The sequence below is a fragment of the Anneissia japonica genome, unplaced genomic scaffold (genome assembly GCF_011630105.1).
Source record: "Anneissia japonica isolate Jap-2015-1 unplaced genomic scaffold, ASM1163010v1 scaffold212_len457575_cov179, whole genome shotgun sequence".
In the NCBI taxonomy this organism is placed as follows: domain Eukaryota; kingdom Metazoa; phylum Echinodermata; class Crinoidea; order Comatulida; family Comatulidae; genus Anneissia; species Anneissia japonica.
Genome location: NW_022758217.1, coordinates 239,450 through 256,967, shown reverse-complemented (window position 1 = coordinate 256,967; position 17,518 = coordinate 239,450). Strand labels below are relative to the sequence as shown.

At 32.9% G+C, this 17,518-nt stretch overlaps 1 protein-coding gene across 1 annotated transcript in view; it reads right to left on the bottom strand.

Moving 5' to 3' along the window:
• The window catches only part of LOC117125211 (ras-related protein Rab-26-like), a 30,228-nt gene extending 22,912 nt beyond the window's left edge, over window positions 1-7,316 (bottom strand). The window contains exons 1-2 of the mRNA XM_033271657.1: window positions 7,110-7,316; window positions 2,518-2,628 (exon numbers count right to left, since the gene is read on the bottom strand). Coding sequence (XP_033127548.1) covers window positions 2,518-2,628; window positions 7,110-7,181 — 183 coding nt within the window. The 5' untranslated portion in view covers window positions 7,182-7,316. The remainder of the gene's footprint in view (window positions 1-2,517; window positions 2,629-7,109) is intronic.
• Window positions 7,317-17,518: the final 10,202 nt, after the last annotated feature.

Genomic DNA, 17,518 nt, shown 5'->3' with positions numbered 1-17,518 from the left:
GCACAATTAATGTGACAAAGATGGCATGACAAGTCTAGGCTAGGCTAGTAGTAGAAACCTACTATCTTTACCGTCAGCTGGATAAGGCTGCGTGCGAACTCACCTGCTGCGGGACTGGAGCAGTGTCCTGGACAGGAGTGCGCTACTGCTGCTGGGTAGACACTGACTGTGCTATACCATGATCCTAGGCATAGGTGTAGGCCTAATTATAAACAAACAAGTCAAGTCATCGGACTGATATACGTTTATTAATTCAATTGAATTATTCCTCCATGATTGAATTGACGTTGACTAAACCGTCTCTCTGTAACTGCGTACGTAAACGATCACAAAAACTCACGACTTCACACTGTATCTAGGCTAGTCACTCGATCGTCGGGACGATTTTTCGATCAGCTGCTCGCCAAAAATTAATTGACAGACTTGTCTTGAATATTAATGAGTTGGTTAGGAAATGCTACCAAGCTACTGAAAAAAGTGATCAGCCTCGTTTTCACCTGATTTTCCTGTCTCATCATATCATGTTTTGTTTCTGTAATTATCCTTACATCTCAACATTTTGAATTTTTTAAGTATTTTTCCCGAACTCAGGAAAGGTTAAATAAGCAATATATGGCCACTTGTCTCATCCCCGCACCCCCCCTTTAATTTATTGTTTTTGACAGTTGACTTTTTAAGAGTGTTTATTGTAACATGAGATCTTCACTTCTGCCCACGAAAACAATTCAGTTATAATGATGAATCACTGAATCTTGAATTTGAAAAATTGTATGATCTAAAGTAGTACCGTATAACTCAGAAATTTTTCCATATTTAATTATACACAATACACTAGCATTAACAGGAAACATACGTTACATAATTAATGAGAAAGTGCCTGCAAAACATCATAATAATTTCACTTTTTATATTTGATTTAAGAATATCTCTTAAAAATCAAGGACATACTTGACATGTGTCTTATACTTCAATTTAACCAAAATTAACATTTCTTGGTTATTACAGAATACAGTACCACTGAAGTTCATAAACCTTGACCTACATTCGCTTAACATGAATAACTGTTTTTGAGTATGTTTAAGAGATGTGCATGCATACAATTACAAATCTATTTAATAAATCTGTAAAAGTTTTGACTTGAGACAGTTGTACCGCGGCATATAATGACATAAAAATGCTACACATAATTATTGTTAATTTGTATTTTTCACAAGTCCAATACACTCTGTGAGAACTTGACTGAAAACGGCCGGGAAAAAATATCAAACATGTTTTTAATATTTATTTTTCACAGTACCTCAACAAATTCCACAACATAAGGAAGTAAACAGCTTCACAGACTGTTATTTATGGCTGTTTGTGAAGCTGCTTATATTTGTGTGCGAGATGAGCTTACTATTAAATTTATCAGTAACCAATCTATTCATTAATTGTAATTCCTGATCTAAAAATATCAATATTATCATGCCCAAGTTAATTTTTGCAAGGTTAAAATATTGGTACAGTAATTCATGGAGTATACCAATAGCATTAGTTGATACTCAGTGGACAATATCTGAACTATCGGACATCATTTGAACAGGATTTAAATACATAATTAATTGTGTACATACTGTACTGTACACAATGAACATCAAAAATGGAAATTAATTGTTGTAAAAAATATTTCAATGTAGTAATTATTTATATATTTTACGGTTTTGCTTTGCTTTTATTTCATGCTCATAGTACAGAAAATCATTTAACAACAGGAAAATAAAGGCACAGTATAACACATCAAAAAAACAGAAAGAATATATCACCAATCAATGATCAGACAAGGAACCACATTAAAAGCAAGGAAAAAAAAAATACTATTTAGGTTGGAGCATTGCATGACCTTTTAAACCTGATCATTATGGAGTAGGATTATGGTTTAATTTTACTCTTATTTCTATAATTACACTGAATATATGTTAGGTTATATGAGGATAAATTCTACTACAAAATTGTTAAAAAATTTATGAGCGTCACATTAACTAATTAAACAGTAGGTTACAGTACGTTAGGACAAAATTATTATTATTGTAAAGCTGTATTTCCAATAGTCCAATGCCCAATATTATTCTGTGAGAAATACTGCAGGCTTCAGTGTGATATTCTATGCGATTTGCTACAATAATCCCATCCAACAAACTTTACCATGTGCCTTTTTATGAACTTATTTAAACACCCAACATACAATTACAGGTAAGTATAGAATGACAGTTACAATGAAAGGCTAAGACAGTGTTGCCCACGTTGGGTCAATGCGATTCTATGAGACTGCGACCTAATGATGTGTTGAGTGACAGACCATTTGAATGATTTGCTCAAGACTGCCCCCTAGGGTCAGGCAGTCTTACAGAGCGTGAATAAACGCTTCGCTCAACGTACTATGAGGAAATATTATATCAGTAAGTGAACAGCCTATGATTACTTCATTATAATGATGTTGATAAATAAACACAGAATCAAATAATTTTGAAATTGACTCACCCTAAAATCAATCCCAACTGTAGAGATAAAGCTTCCAGCGAGGAAGGCACCATCCTTGAAGCGAACCAGAAGACACGTCTTACCAACACCTGAATCTCCTATCAGCATCACCTGTCAATCAATCAATCAATCATTTATTAAATCTATGCAGTACATTCTAACAGGCTAAGCAACTTGTTAGTAATAACACAGTGTAATATCTCATCTTATTATTTCCTATTTGATCTGTTTGGTTTCCATTTGTACTTTGATGTGTTTATGTATTTGCAAACAGTATGAAGTGTCGATTCCTTTTTGAATGTTTGTTATATTTTATCTCTCCGTATCGAAGGTTTTGGATAAGTTAAAATTGAAAGTAAGGATTATTAAATTACATAACATTTATATGTAGTAGTTGAGATACCTATTATCCCTGTACGCCTACTATCATATCAAGTTTCATATATCACGTATTAATGTTTTTTATGTTATTTGTTCATTTATTTAAAATGGTCATAGAGTAAATACAGGTGTTATCAGGGTACAGTACTAGAATCCAGCAACTTTCAATCATTTTGGACATATAAAACATATAAAATACACAAAATTAAAATTGTAAATATTATGCGAAATAAAATTCTAGTATTAAAACCACATTATCATAAAAAGATTATTAATAATAGACATAATTGTTAGTCTCAGCCACATTTAATTCTGTTCCAAGCAGGTGTTATTCACATTAACATTTTAAAAGGGCATTTATGGAAATGTGCTTCATCACAGTATTGACAAAGAAAATTTACATAATATTTATACATTCCATTCTCATTATATATTACCTGTACAAAGGTAGGTAGATTAAACTTTAAAGCTACTAAACAATGATAAATTTCAAATAAAAAATAGAACAAAAATATAATGGACCTTTCCGCTAAGCCCCGCCCATTGGATATTGTTGCTAAGGTCCCACAAGACGACAATGTTAAAACATTCGCAAACACGTGCGTTTGTCGGACAACACGTGTGTTTGTGAGACGCGCGCGTAATCCCAGCGTTGTTCTGATTAGTCAGTTGATAAGTTTGATTGACACTCCGGAAAGGTCTATTATATTTACAGACGCATAAATTATAAATAATCCTATTCTGTGCATTCACCCACGGTTAATCCTCATAATTGCATGGTAATAATATTACTGTTATAATAATATTTTTGATAATGATCTCACCAATCATTTGAACTTAATTAAACTAAACTAAAACCCAAATTTTTGATAATAATTTTTTAGTAAATTTGCATTTGTTGTTTTTTTTTTTTTTTTTCTCTGTTGTTGTTAAGCGCCTCGAGGTTGTGTCAACGTGAGGCGCTATATAAAATCCAGAATTATTATTATTATCATTATTATTATTATTATTATTATTATTATAATCTATTAAATTGATTTTTCTACTAAAAATTCTGCATCACCAGCAAAGAAAGAATTGTTTTCAATGTGTTTTATTTGATAACATATTTTATACTTTTAATGAGAAATTGTTTGTGGATTTTTGTATTTTAGGCCAAGTTAAAAAAAAAAGAGTAGATTCTCGTCCTAATATTTTGAAAAACGAAGAATGAGGGCACTATTTTTTTTACTATGAGATGGAAAATCCAAGATGGTCGATGGAATACAGAGCTACTACTGCACTTTATTCCTTTTACCAAGTAGACACAGTGGAGGCAAATAAAAGAAGCACTAGACATGATTCATACAACATGTTCCCCAACCACAACCGAGAGAGGAATTTTTCTGATGCGAGTTAGCAAGATTTTTGTACATTTTGTAAAATATAGGTAAAAAAAAAATTAATGTGGCAGAGAAAATGGTTGCGCGAGGGGACAAGAAACTAATCATTTTTTTTACTTGGCCTTATTAATAGCATTCATTTATATCATAATCTTAGAAGGAATTATTGAGGAAATGAATTTGTTCAAACAATTATAACCTTTGTTTTGTACACTGTTTTTATATTTTTATCATGCTGTTTTTGGAAAATGAATTTAATGTGTTTTATGAACTTGTGAACATATGACAAAAAGTAATCTTGAATCTTGAAAAAGCTCCCAGAGAAAGTTTGCAGTTCCTTGCAATCACCTCTAATCATCACATTTCCCCCCACAGAGGGTTCCCCATCCCCGCATTATCAGCTTCCCCATATTAGTATCTCTTCCCCCCCCCCCCAATATACTGTAGGTATCAATGAATTCTCCAGTGAAATGGCATTTTAGCATCACTGTCTGTCCAGATTCTAGGATTCAAATTGCTCAACGAAAGCTGACACTAAGCAAACATAAACTAATAATGCACGCTACAGCAGGCCCACACCACCACAGCCAAGCCTGTGTGCTATAATTCCACTGGGTTTAAACAGACTAGATCATAGCTACAACAATCTATATTAATGGAATTATGCAATGCTTAATGTGTTTTCAACTACTGTAGATTACAGCGTGTTGGTTACCAACACTAATGATACTATCAAAGGATGGATGTAATATTTTTATTTTCACTTTTTTCTTGCTTTGATCCAAATTAAATTAGTTCTTTTCTTTGTATTGATAAATATGTTACAAATATTTTTTTTCTTTTAATTACTATTCATTTGATTTTTATTTCTGATTTGCATTTTCATAATTTTTTTTTGCTCATGTGATCCACCAATGCACTCTTCTATTTTATCATTATTATTAATATTTTCATTATAAATTAGGTATTTAATTTTTTAAAATATAAAAGCACAGGCTTGTGGCGGAGTTGGCTTGTGGCGGAGTTGGCTTGTGGCCGGGTTGGCTTGTGGCCGGGTTGGCTTGTGGCCGGGTTGGCTTGTGGCCGGGTTGGCTTGTGGCCGGGTTGGCTTGTGGCCGAGTTGGCTTGTGGCCGAGTTGGCTTGTGGCCGAGTTGGCTTGTGACTGCATTTACTGTGGCCGAGATAACTTGTGGTCGAGTTGACTGTGGCCTAGTCGGCTTGTGGCCGAGTTGGTTTGTGAATTCATTTACTGTAGCCAAGTTGGCTTGTGGTCGAGTTAAATGTGGCCGAGTTGACTTGTGGCCGAGTTGACCTATTTTCATGAACTCAACTACAGACTAGCAACAATTTTCGGGGGAGGGGCTTGTGTTATGATCCATTGTGTATGCGTGTGTGAGCAGGCATAACACTAGGCTACAGCTGGTAATGCGACGACACGTAAAGCCATAAAAACACCCACTCAAAGCAATTTGCATTATGCATTAAATTTCTTAATTAGTTTCCTTGATTGAGCATTTGTACATGGCTTTAGAGTTTAACAGCCTTTTGGTTGAATGGGTTTTACAGTATCACTGTCTAAAATATAACTAAATGTTACTGTCCAAAACAGTGATGGAAAGGTTTAGTAACTTACTGTATATTGGAAAAAATTAATTACCCTCACAAATTTTATACATCCCAAGCTCCAGATCATTTCACTGTATAATTGACTACATAACCTAATTAATACTTGATTAATCAGTGGAGGATAACAAATAGCTCAATTATATTCAATTTAACTGATTTAATTCATAAATTAGCTGCTCCTAATGCAAATTCAGCAGAGTTAATCTTTCATGTTTTAAGTACTGTTCATAGACCATACCTGTAAAGTTTTTTAATTGTGCAGATGATACCTAAAAAATTGGCCCAAATTTGCGCAGAAAATCGCCAGGAAGCTACAGCTAGGCTACATGCCTTAAACTGAAATGACATTTGACTTTGAAGTGAACATAAGACAATCAAGTGAGGAAAAAACATGATTACAAAATATAAGACAAATATCAGTTACAGTAAATGCTCGAAGAAACGCCGCTCTCAAATAACCGCTGCTCTCGAATAAGCGTCGCACAAAACCTAATTTTTGTTGCTAAGCACTGCTCTCGAATAAGCGCCGCAGAACTTAATTGAGAGTATATGTATTACCCTGTGTGTAAATGAAACAATTTGAAAAACAGGAATTTAAATACAAGGCATATGATTCAGTGTTAAAATGAAGAAATAACTCAATGAAGGCACAAAAATTTCTTTATTAAATGTTTATTTACGATATCGTGGCCTACTGAAGTATGGGAATACGTGAGGTAGGTAACATGGGAAAGAGAATGGAAAATGCCAAGCCAATATATTTTTTATAAGCGCCGCTCTCGAATAACTGCCGCTCTTGAATAACCGCTGCACTGAAGCCTCCAAAAATTATTCAAGCATTTATGGTAAATAGTGCTGAGATTCACAGTAAGCTCTAATTCTCAGATGGAATTTAGGAAACCGTCCAGTAGCCTAGGTTTTTACGGTAATTTAAATTGACACAAAAATAGACCTGTCTAGGCCTAGCCCCTATATTCGATAAATTCTTAATCAGAAGCAAATTCTTCAGATTCAAATGCTTGGACGACTTGTAGTTATGTAAGAATGCAGTACAGAGTAACACTTTCATCATACTTGAATCCTTGTACTGGAGCCTAGGCCCTAGGCCTAGGCAGTTTACTACAATAGTTAAGTAGGAGGAGCTACTGTGGCCATACACACCACATCCATCCAGGGTCAGCCTGAAGAAAGCGGTGACTCACCTTGCATGAAAAATCATAAAATTCTCCTCCGATGGAGCCACTACGCACGACTCCGTTACTTGTGGACGACATAACATTAAATACCAACCAAATGATAAATTTTCACACAAACAAGCAAAAATACTGTAAAATACAGTTTCATTTACTGCAACATATTGAAATTTTGTAGGCTAGGCACCTCTCTTCCTTGCTTTTGTTATTTCTTTGCATTCAGACAACTGAACGAGCGCTCTCTACAGCCACAAAACTACAACAAACGCAGAGGGCTTTCTTCCAATTAGGTAAAATCGGGTTTAATATAGGTGAAAGATATTATTCAAAACAATAGTTTGATTGTCCCAAATATCTTATTAAATAAGCTTCAAAATAAGCAAAATTGGATTTCGGAGTATACTCAATTAAAAAGCTATACCATGGTCATTGGTTTAATATAATAATAGTAAACATAAGACATATCGTTAATAAGCCTAAAATATCGAATGAAAATTAATATGAAAAAATAAAAACCAAGTATGTCTACACCGATATTATAAAATCTAGGTGATACTATACCGTCGTCTATTAAGATGTGGGGAAAACATCATACAAAAAATATTGATTAGAATAATGTCTGGATACAAAAAGTAAAGAAATTTAAAATTATAGGTTAGCTCAATTTAACTTTAAATTGCTGCATGGTATTTTACCTACAACACAGAGATATGAAAGATAGTTAACTGCAATTAAGTTTTCGAAAAGGAGAAACATACGTTTAATTGTAAGAGATTAAGCTTTTTCTGGTTATCTTTGAACAAAATTACATCTTGCTTAACCATAGTGAAGTTTTCACTTTTTATAAGCTAATTGTAGGTAAAAGAACAAATAGGCTATGCTAAAAGAAATATACACAATTGCAACCTTTTTATATTTATATTTAAAGAAAAGTGGTATTTAGGTATAATTTTCCACAAAGCGTCACCCTCGTTCATTAGTCTTTTCATCCAATTTATTTGTAATGCTTTACATTGTGAACTGATGTCAGGCATTTTTAGGCCACTTTCATAATAATCTGCTATTAATGTACTTCTTTTCACTTTTTTCAGATTTACAATTCCAGAAGAAATTAAAAATTAGGCTATTGATGCCTCCGGCATATGACATCTTCTGGTATGTTTCCAATACTGGCATTAATTAGTTTGGATATACTTTGTTCATCTGCAATAAATAATATTCTATCGTCAGCAAGCTGTGCTATTCTTTCCTCTCGTGCGTTACTAGTAAATATTTTGTTCGGCAAGCTAATACCCATCAGTCATCACATCTATATCTGAGGCCATTTCTACTACAACAATGAAAAGTAATGCCGATAGAGGGCATCCTTGTCTGATAACTATCGAAATTTTGAAACTTTCAGACACCCAACCATTATTAATGATAACACTTTTTATTTTATTTTCACACCTTCCAAATAATATCCAGAACGAAATAATTGATAAAATCGAATGTTAAAAAAACAAATACAAAATTTGTGTGGGGGGAAACCGAAGGACTCGGAGGAAACCCACGACAGTGACAGGAGATTAGCTCCCAGGCAAGATCTGCATTCTCACCCTTATCACTGCCCCCATGAGCTTAACTACATGTGTTTATACAGTTAAACTCATTTGTAGGCCTATAATACACATATACACATACACATATTATATACAGATAAACAGCCTCTGTTTATACCTCAACCGTTATAGAACCGATTTACTCAAAATTGTGTAGGGTGCAAACTATTTAAATATAACAAAAATATTTATTATTGTCACTCATTATAATCATTTTGGTATAATCTTTTAATATTATAATATTATATTACGATTGCCATATAGTAAGCCAAAAAATATAATTTTAAAAGGGATGAAAATTATTTATATTGATTAATATTTGTTTTTATTAAATACATTATTATTAATTATCAATACAATTTATTGATATTTATTAACTTTTATTAAATTATTATTCTTAACGTTATTATAGCATTATTAATTTTAATAAAGTTTAAATAAACAAATACGAAACTATGTAGTAGGAAATATTGAAGAAGAAAGAAGTTGTGATGAAGCAAACTTGATACGTGCTGGGAATGAAAGAGGAGAGCCATTGCATCACTGCACTTTCATGGGCACCCGAAGGAAGAATAAAATTGGGGCGACCAAAAACAACATGGCGCCGAACAGTGGGAAAAGAGGGGGGATATACTGGGGTGGACATCCGGGAGCGAAGCTAAAACTGTGGCCAAAGACATGGGACGCTGGAGAGAGAGCATTACAGCCTTATGGGCCACTGGGTCAGTAGAGGATAAGTAAGTACAGTAAGTAAGCTTGATACAGGTTTTGTGAAAAGAAAATAAGCAATAGTTATAAAAGAATACAAAGCAGGAGCTAAGGTACTATTCCTCTGTCCCTAATACTACGCTTAGATAACCTAGCTACTGTATGTACTTAAATACTTAATCTACCCTTCTAAGCTAGACTGATGTACTTAAATACTTACTCTACCCACCTACACTAATTGGACACCTGCCACCACTAAGGGTATTTGAAATAAAGAGGAAGATACCTTTCAGAATTAAAACAGAGTAGTAGTAGCACAGGTATAATATGACTGAAAAGCAACAGTGGAATACTTTCAGGCAATGGATTAAGCAGACTGAACTGCAAAGGTAAAATAGTCATTGTATAGGGAACAATACAAGATAAGACGTTGAAGCAGATTGATTTTGGAAATAAAAAAGCAACATAAAAACCTATTTATTTTGTATTAAATTAAGAAATTTAATGAAAATACGTAAATTTAATTAACAAATTAACACATAGCTAATATAAGTATTTTAAAATTTGTAATTAGGCTGAATTAAAATAGATTTTGTTTAAATTAGTCATTATTTAAATATTTATTTTTTGAATAAACAAGGCAAAATTGAAATATTGATTTCGAAAAAGAAAATACATCTTATGCATTTAAACAATTTGTTGAACACAACGGGTGAGGTATAGTAAGAGCACATTAAAACTTACAAAGTCAGAAACAAACATTAGCTCAATGTAAATTGTCAGAATATTTATAACAATCATGCCTTAATATAGGTTGTTAATACTGATATGTAAATAATATTGTTATGCATTTTAATTAATTTTTATCCTATATTATCATACACTTTATTGACAAAAAGTTTGTTGAATATCGTGCAGTTATCAGATAAATTTATAATTTGAAAATATTTTAAAATTCTTGCAAGATTCTTTGTTGTATATTAATTAAGTGTAATGACTAAATACTATTTTTCATACTGTTACTGTAAATCATAATTTTGTTGAAATTTTACAGTTATTTAAAACATTTCTAAACTTTATAGAGATTATATTTCATATCTTGTTAACGTTATTGCGATTGAGAAGTAAGTGTATTAATAGGCAAATGATTTATAATTGTACATTAATGCATGCGTTTGCATCAATGCTTGAATATTATTTTCACTTTCTTGGATAGACACCTCTTCGTTCTTGCACTGAAAAAAGAAAATATATTTATTAGCATCACTTTTGTTTTTGTTTTAAGCCATTGCATGTAATATTGATAAACATGTCAAGATAAATTTGAACTCTTCACTCCTAATCTATTTTTACATAATTTGTGTTCATTAAGTTTGTTTATTGTTATATCTCTTGGAATCACATATATCCTGTATTTTGTGCGACTTTTTGAGTCAATCGTAAAAAAATTTCTTTGTGCGACATTTTGAGTCAATCCTAAACAATTTTCAACATCTATGTCATCACATTCAGCTACATATATTTAAATCGCATTATTGCAAATTTGTTTACATACACGTATCATATCTGAAAAATGCGCACTGCTGACGTCACTATCAATGTATCCTTTTTAGTCTAGTCATTCCACATCATATCATCACATGCAGTGTCCATCCATCCTCTCGTCCATTGGTATTACTGGGCATTCAGATAATTGTAATCACTCAGGACTCAATATAGAAATAGAGAATCATTGAATGTTATAATAATTCCAAGAATTGGAAAAGCACAGAACGTTAAGCATAGTCATGACTGGCAAGAAATATCTTTCAATAAACATTTACACCAGTTTACAATATTGAACATTGACGTCCATTGTAAATAAAGTGCGACTTTTTGAGTCAATCGTAAAAAAATTTCTTTGTGCGACATTTTGAGTCAATCCTAAACAATTTTCAACATCTATGTCATCACATTCAGCTACATATATTTAAATCGCATTATTGCAAATTTGTTTACATACACGTATCATATCTGAAAAATGCGCACTGCTGACGTCACTATCAATGTATCCTTTTTAGTCTAGTCATTCCACATCATATCATCACATGCAGTGTCCATCCATCCTCTCGTCCATTGGTATTACTGGGCATTCAGATAATTGTAATCACTCAGGACTCAATATAGAAATAGAGAATCATTAGATTAATACGAATAATACCATCAAATAAAATTATTTGAATTTGAATTTGATTTAATACGGCAAGTGTATATACATAATACATACAAATATACAACTACATACATAAATACACATACCAATACACAAGATTAATAACATTAAATTGTGCGTATATACATACGGTACACTATACAAATAAACACATAAATACACATACCAATACACAAGATTAAGAACATTAAATTGTGCGTAATGACAAATACACACATAATTACAAATAGGCCTACACAAGACAAATACATACATACACATACACATAGGCAAGTTGCGAGCGCGTAGCATATGCTATTTGCTTTTTAATTTGCAGGCATGCTAGTAGTTCCATAGTCCCTCACTATCTTGACTAACCTCTGAAATAAAGCATGGAAATTTATTGCAACAATACATCATGATTAAAACTCATTAAATCTAAAGGGTCATAAAAAAATAACAATAGTAGTTGCATGTATTCTTTTTCCATGAATCGATAAACCTCAAAGCGAAAGGGGGTCCGGGGTTCTCCCCCGGGAAAAAATTTATCCCTAGATAGGGGAAAGGGGGGGGGGGTGAGCTTCCCCGACTTTTAATTTTCCCATTGTAATAAAAACAATATCTGAAGAGGTAGGTCTAGAATTGTTTTTGTTTTTGTTGATCAATGTTGAGCACTTGTGTAGCACATGTCCAGAACAACAGTAAGAAAATGGTAGAAAGAAAAAATAAAAAATAAAGTGAAAATAAAATACAGGAGAGTGGAGGAGAATTAGAGATTGTCCAAATAGAATGGTTTTAGACGGTAGTACAATACAAAGCGATCATTTAGGCATAGTTTAGATAAAACGGGTTCGACTTGCACAGGGCACCGTACCAATCTCTGAAATGACAATTCAAAACCATGAAAATAGCACAAAATATTCATGTTTGAGAGGAAACATTGAGGTTCCATGTATCCAAAGATCAGCGTACCAGTATCTGAAATGACATCAATAAAATTTTATGTTATAAAATACTTCAAAACCTGATAATACCACAGGATACAACCATGATACAACACACAGCACGGACACATGTTCCGCATAAGCCTAATGGTGAGCGTACCAGTACCTGAAACGAGACAATCAAATTGAATATTACATGCAAGCATATGAATGGGAAACAGATTCTGTATACCCAAGGGTGACTGCATCAGTACCTGAAACGAGAAAATAAAATTGAATGTTATAAAAATTCCAAGAATTGGAAAAGCACAGAACGTTAAGCATAGTCATGACTGGCAAGAAATATCTTTCAATAAACATTTACACTAGTTTACAATATTGAACATTGACGTCCATTGTAAATAAAGAGGCAGACACAAAGTTTTGTTCACTTTTATTATATCAATTTGAACCAAAGGTACAATATAAAAAAAAATCAGTCATGATTGACAAATAACACCTTTCAATAAATATTTACACTAGTGTGCAATATTGAACATTGACGTTCATTGTAAATAAAGAGTCGGAGACAAGGTCTTGTTCACATTTATTATACTAGTTTCAACCAAAGGTACAATATAAGGAATGGCCTAGGCCTATATAGGCCTACATGATTTCTCAACACACCATGATCAACGAAAAAAGCTTATTATACCACTGAACAAATGATAAATGTGATCAATCAAAAATAACCTTATTCTACGACTTCAAGTAAAGAGACAGAGACACCAAGTTTGTTTATTTTTATTACAACAGTTTGATTCGCGGTTACAAATGGAAAATTTAAACCCAATTACCATGTTTTCCCAAATAAAAAACTCATCCAAGAAAAAAAAAGAAGTGTTATAATATTATATAAGGTACAAGTAAGTACACTATATAGTACTTGCTTGTCTAACACAAGATTTGGTTTACACATTGTTATGAGTCGTAACGATGTATATGAAAGATGATGATGTTTAGTATTACAACTATCCTTGTATGCAACACCTATACATAGCTAAACACAAGAGGTAATGTTTATTCATGCAATCAGGCAGACTTACCTTCCTATACTTTGAGGTACACTCAATTCCAGGCAGCTCCTGCTACCCTTTATCAAGTGACTTAAAAACCAACAAGAATAAAATAATAGAATAAACAGTATTTATGAGGTATTTACATAATTTGGTTTACAGAAGGGTTGCTGTGCGTAAGGGATGGTAGACAAGCTGAAATTCAAAAACAGGAGGTGGTTAGTTCTTACTAGGTTTGATGCTCGGATGCTTGAAGCGATGTCTTGCTGCGTTAGTCACTTACCTGTTGTTGAGTCACATTTGCAACAACAAATTTATATTGCATAGTCCTAAGTGTTAATGTTGTATATTTTGTAAATGTGGACTTGTGTGCTGTGTGTTGCGATGATTGTTTCTGTATTTTGAACATACCCTTAGAAAAAATAATTTATAAAATTTCTATAGAATACTTCTAGAGAAGTGTATAGAACCTATTGAATATATGTAAAATATCTATAGGCGTTTATAATATCATAAACAGATGTTCAGACATTTTTAACATAACCTATAATGTTCCATCGATTTTCAATAGCATTCTCGTAAACCTCTTATAGAGTTCTTATAAAATTCAATAAACTACTTTACTAAGACAATTTTTTAAATAAAATATATGAACATATTTAGCAAAATATAGTGTATTGAATTTATAGCATTACTTCTATAGAAGTCTTTGATCTTACTGAATATTTATAGAATATTTATAGGTTTCGTAGTACATTGTGAACATATCCTATGATGTTCCATCAATTTCAATAGCATTCTCTTAAACCTCTTATAGAGTTTCTATAGAATTCCGTCAACTATTTTGCTAATGGTGAGACCTGTATTTATAATAATTCACTCAGAGTGCATCGGCATACAGTACTTATGTTGCAGAACTGAGTCATTGTATATCTTGCCGGCCTAAATGTTAGTTCATCGTCTACTACATCGTCTAATGAATCGACAGACCATTAGCAAAATAATGTATTGAATTTCTACTGAAATAATTCTATTTAGGTTTATGGATCTTATTGATATTATAGAATAACTACAGGTTTCATAATTAATAGCTACGTTTATAATATTTAATTTTACTGGGTTTTATTAAGAATGCTACAACTAATAACCTATAGAATTCTACCGATTTTCTATAGTATTCTAAACCTCGAAAGAGTTCTTATATAATTCTATAAACTACTTTTCTAAGGGAATGTTCTGTAGAAATCATAATCAACCAGTGTGCTTCTGCATACTTAATTGCACAGCTGGATTATCATGCCTGTTTTTAAAATTCGATTGTTCTATTAATAATTATGTTTAAATTTACGTAAACAATCACATTCAAATATTTATAAAGCCTTCGATTGTGCGATTCCCGTTCTCGTTCGGCTTTAAATAGGACACGATAAATTTAGGTTTTCACCCTACAATTTATCTTTCATTGATAACAAAAGTTAGTAGATCTGTGGAGAAAAAAATATGAAATTTTAACCAAGTAGTTATCAAAGCATACATGTATAACTTCTTGATTTCATCATGCGTTAGGTCTTACTATGTTTGATGCTTGGATATACGTCTTGATGAGGAGGATAACAAGGCGTGAACGTCAAGAGACTCCAGTGGACATAATTTAGATAATTTTGTTTTAAATATTTGAAATTCGTAACACACTGGCAGATTACATTAATACAATTTAAAGAATGGAATCCATCATCTGTAAATAAAATTAAAAACAACATAAACGACGAATCTGACTTAACAACTTTGCTGCAAATAATGCGGAGTGTGCTGGCTGATTTGGCTAATTGAGTTTTTGCTGTCCCATACAGACACCGAATTACAAAGTAAAAACGAATTTATTTAATAATTTTAACAATATTTTTATTAGGGTAACGCTGCCGGAGCCGATATTTACACAGAAAATAACAATTTATGGGCCATTTTTTTTTTATACTTTTTTTTTTATTCTTACATTGTTGATACGAAATTATAAAATACACGCTCAAACAAAGCTTGAACCGTAGGACTTAGAGCACTGAGCTCACGTGTCCCTCTTGTAACATCTTGGAAAACTCCTTTGTTACATAGGCCTATGTGCGAAATTTAAGATGGTGGTCAGACCAGCTCTGCTCTCTCTCAAACTTTAAATAATTTACTGGCGAAACTGTGCTGTCTATTTTTTTTCTTTGGAAGCAAAATTTGGTATTGCATGTTTAATTCACTTTGCAGCCACATAAGCGTCAATATTAATCTGTTATATATAGCATGGTTAAAAATATAGGCCTAGAAGGGTAAGAATTACCATGACAGGAGTATGAAAACCGAAATCAAACGGACAAGGAATTAGACCTTCCAAACCTATTTGTTGCACTATTGGTGTCTATTTTTTGCATTAATATCGCCTAAATACCAGGTTATTTTAATATATTGCAGTGATTATTACTGTCGCACAATTCTAACCTTAAAGACGGGCAAACTCGAGTTATAACGGATAAAATATAGAATGTTAATAAAACTGTTGGTAATATTTCGGATAGTAATTGGATATCAAAAGTTTAGTTCCACATTTGTATTCTAAAATACATAGAACTAATTATAGGCCCCACATGTCGTGGTGGACATCAGTACTGGTGAACACGTGTGAACCCGTCCATCTTTTCAGTTCTATCAGTTCCGCTACAATTTCGGACCCTTTTTCGGTTTTTATCAGTTCCGTTAAAATTTCGGAACCTATTGAAATCATTTTCCCCCCATACATTACTTTCTGTCTTTTATTGTTCAAATAGAAGTAGCTATACTTACTTAAATTACAGATGGCCACTGTCATCCCCATCAGATCACACCCTCCTCCACCGCCGACACTTAAAACGGGAATGAAGGTGAACGCTGTTTGTCACGTTTACCCCGCTTAATTACACGATTACCTATATTTAAATTAATTAGGTTACACTCACTATCAGCTTATCAGCTGGATTCCAATATTTAAATTGGTTCTTTTCGATTGTTCGGAAAAAATACCCACATAATTAGCCATTATATGCCTATAAATGGTCTTTGTTTTTGTCTGTTTCTCTTTTTGAGCAGTGCCCTCTTTCACATTATTTTCTTTTTAATGAAATCTGGTTGTTTAATTTTATCATTTGTTATTATATCGTGTGAAGAAATAAACTCTTTTCTGTATCCAATGTTGGTTATGTTATATTACTGTATATTAAAATTTACAATATGATTTTTCCAGTGGAAAATGGCCAATCATCCTTATATATTAAGGTCGAGTCAGTGTCCGAAATTTTATGAACTGTAATAATAATAATAATCTAATATGAATGATTATCTTGTTTTATTTATCATTATTATCAACATTCTTCCTTTACTGTAGTTTTCAAAACACCCTCACATATTTTTAAGTCATTCATAAATGTTTATTTGTATTTGATTTACTCTAAGTAATGAAGATTTAATGTTAATAATGTCGTTATTGAGTTATTAGTATTTAACAAGTCAGAATATGTGAATACCAGGGGTGGCGCCAGGATTTGCCCGACTGGGGAGGGGGGGGGCGATGTCCCCGACGAGGGGTCAGATTTCCCCGACGAAAGCAATGTGGGCGTGGTCGAGCTTTGATTAAAAGTTTTCGAAATCGGTCCGGGGGCGAAGCCCCCGAAAATTTTAACAGTTTAGGGGTTTCAAAAGGCTTATTTAACCGATTTTAGAGTCTACTATTATGTAGAAAATACATATAATCTTTTTTTCTTCCCGACGAATTGTGCTTTTTCTCCCCACGGGGGGGGGGGATGGCTGTGGCTCCGCCCCCCGCTGGCGCCCCCCTGGTGAATACAGGTCCAAATTACCAGGCTTCGTTGTAAAAGGGACATGTACTTTTATATCCTAATATTCT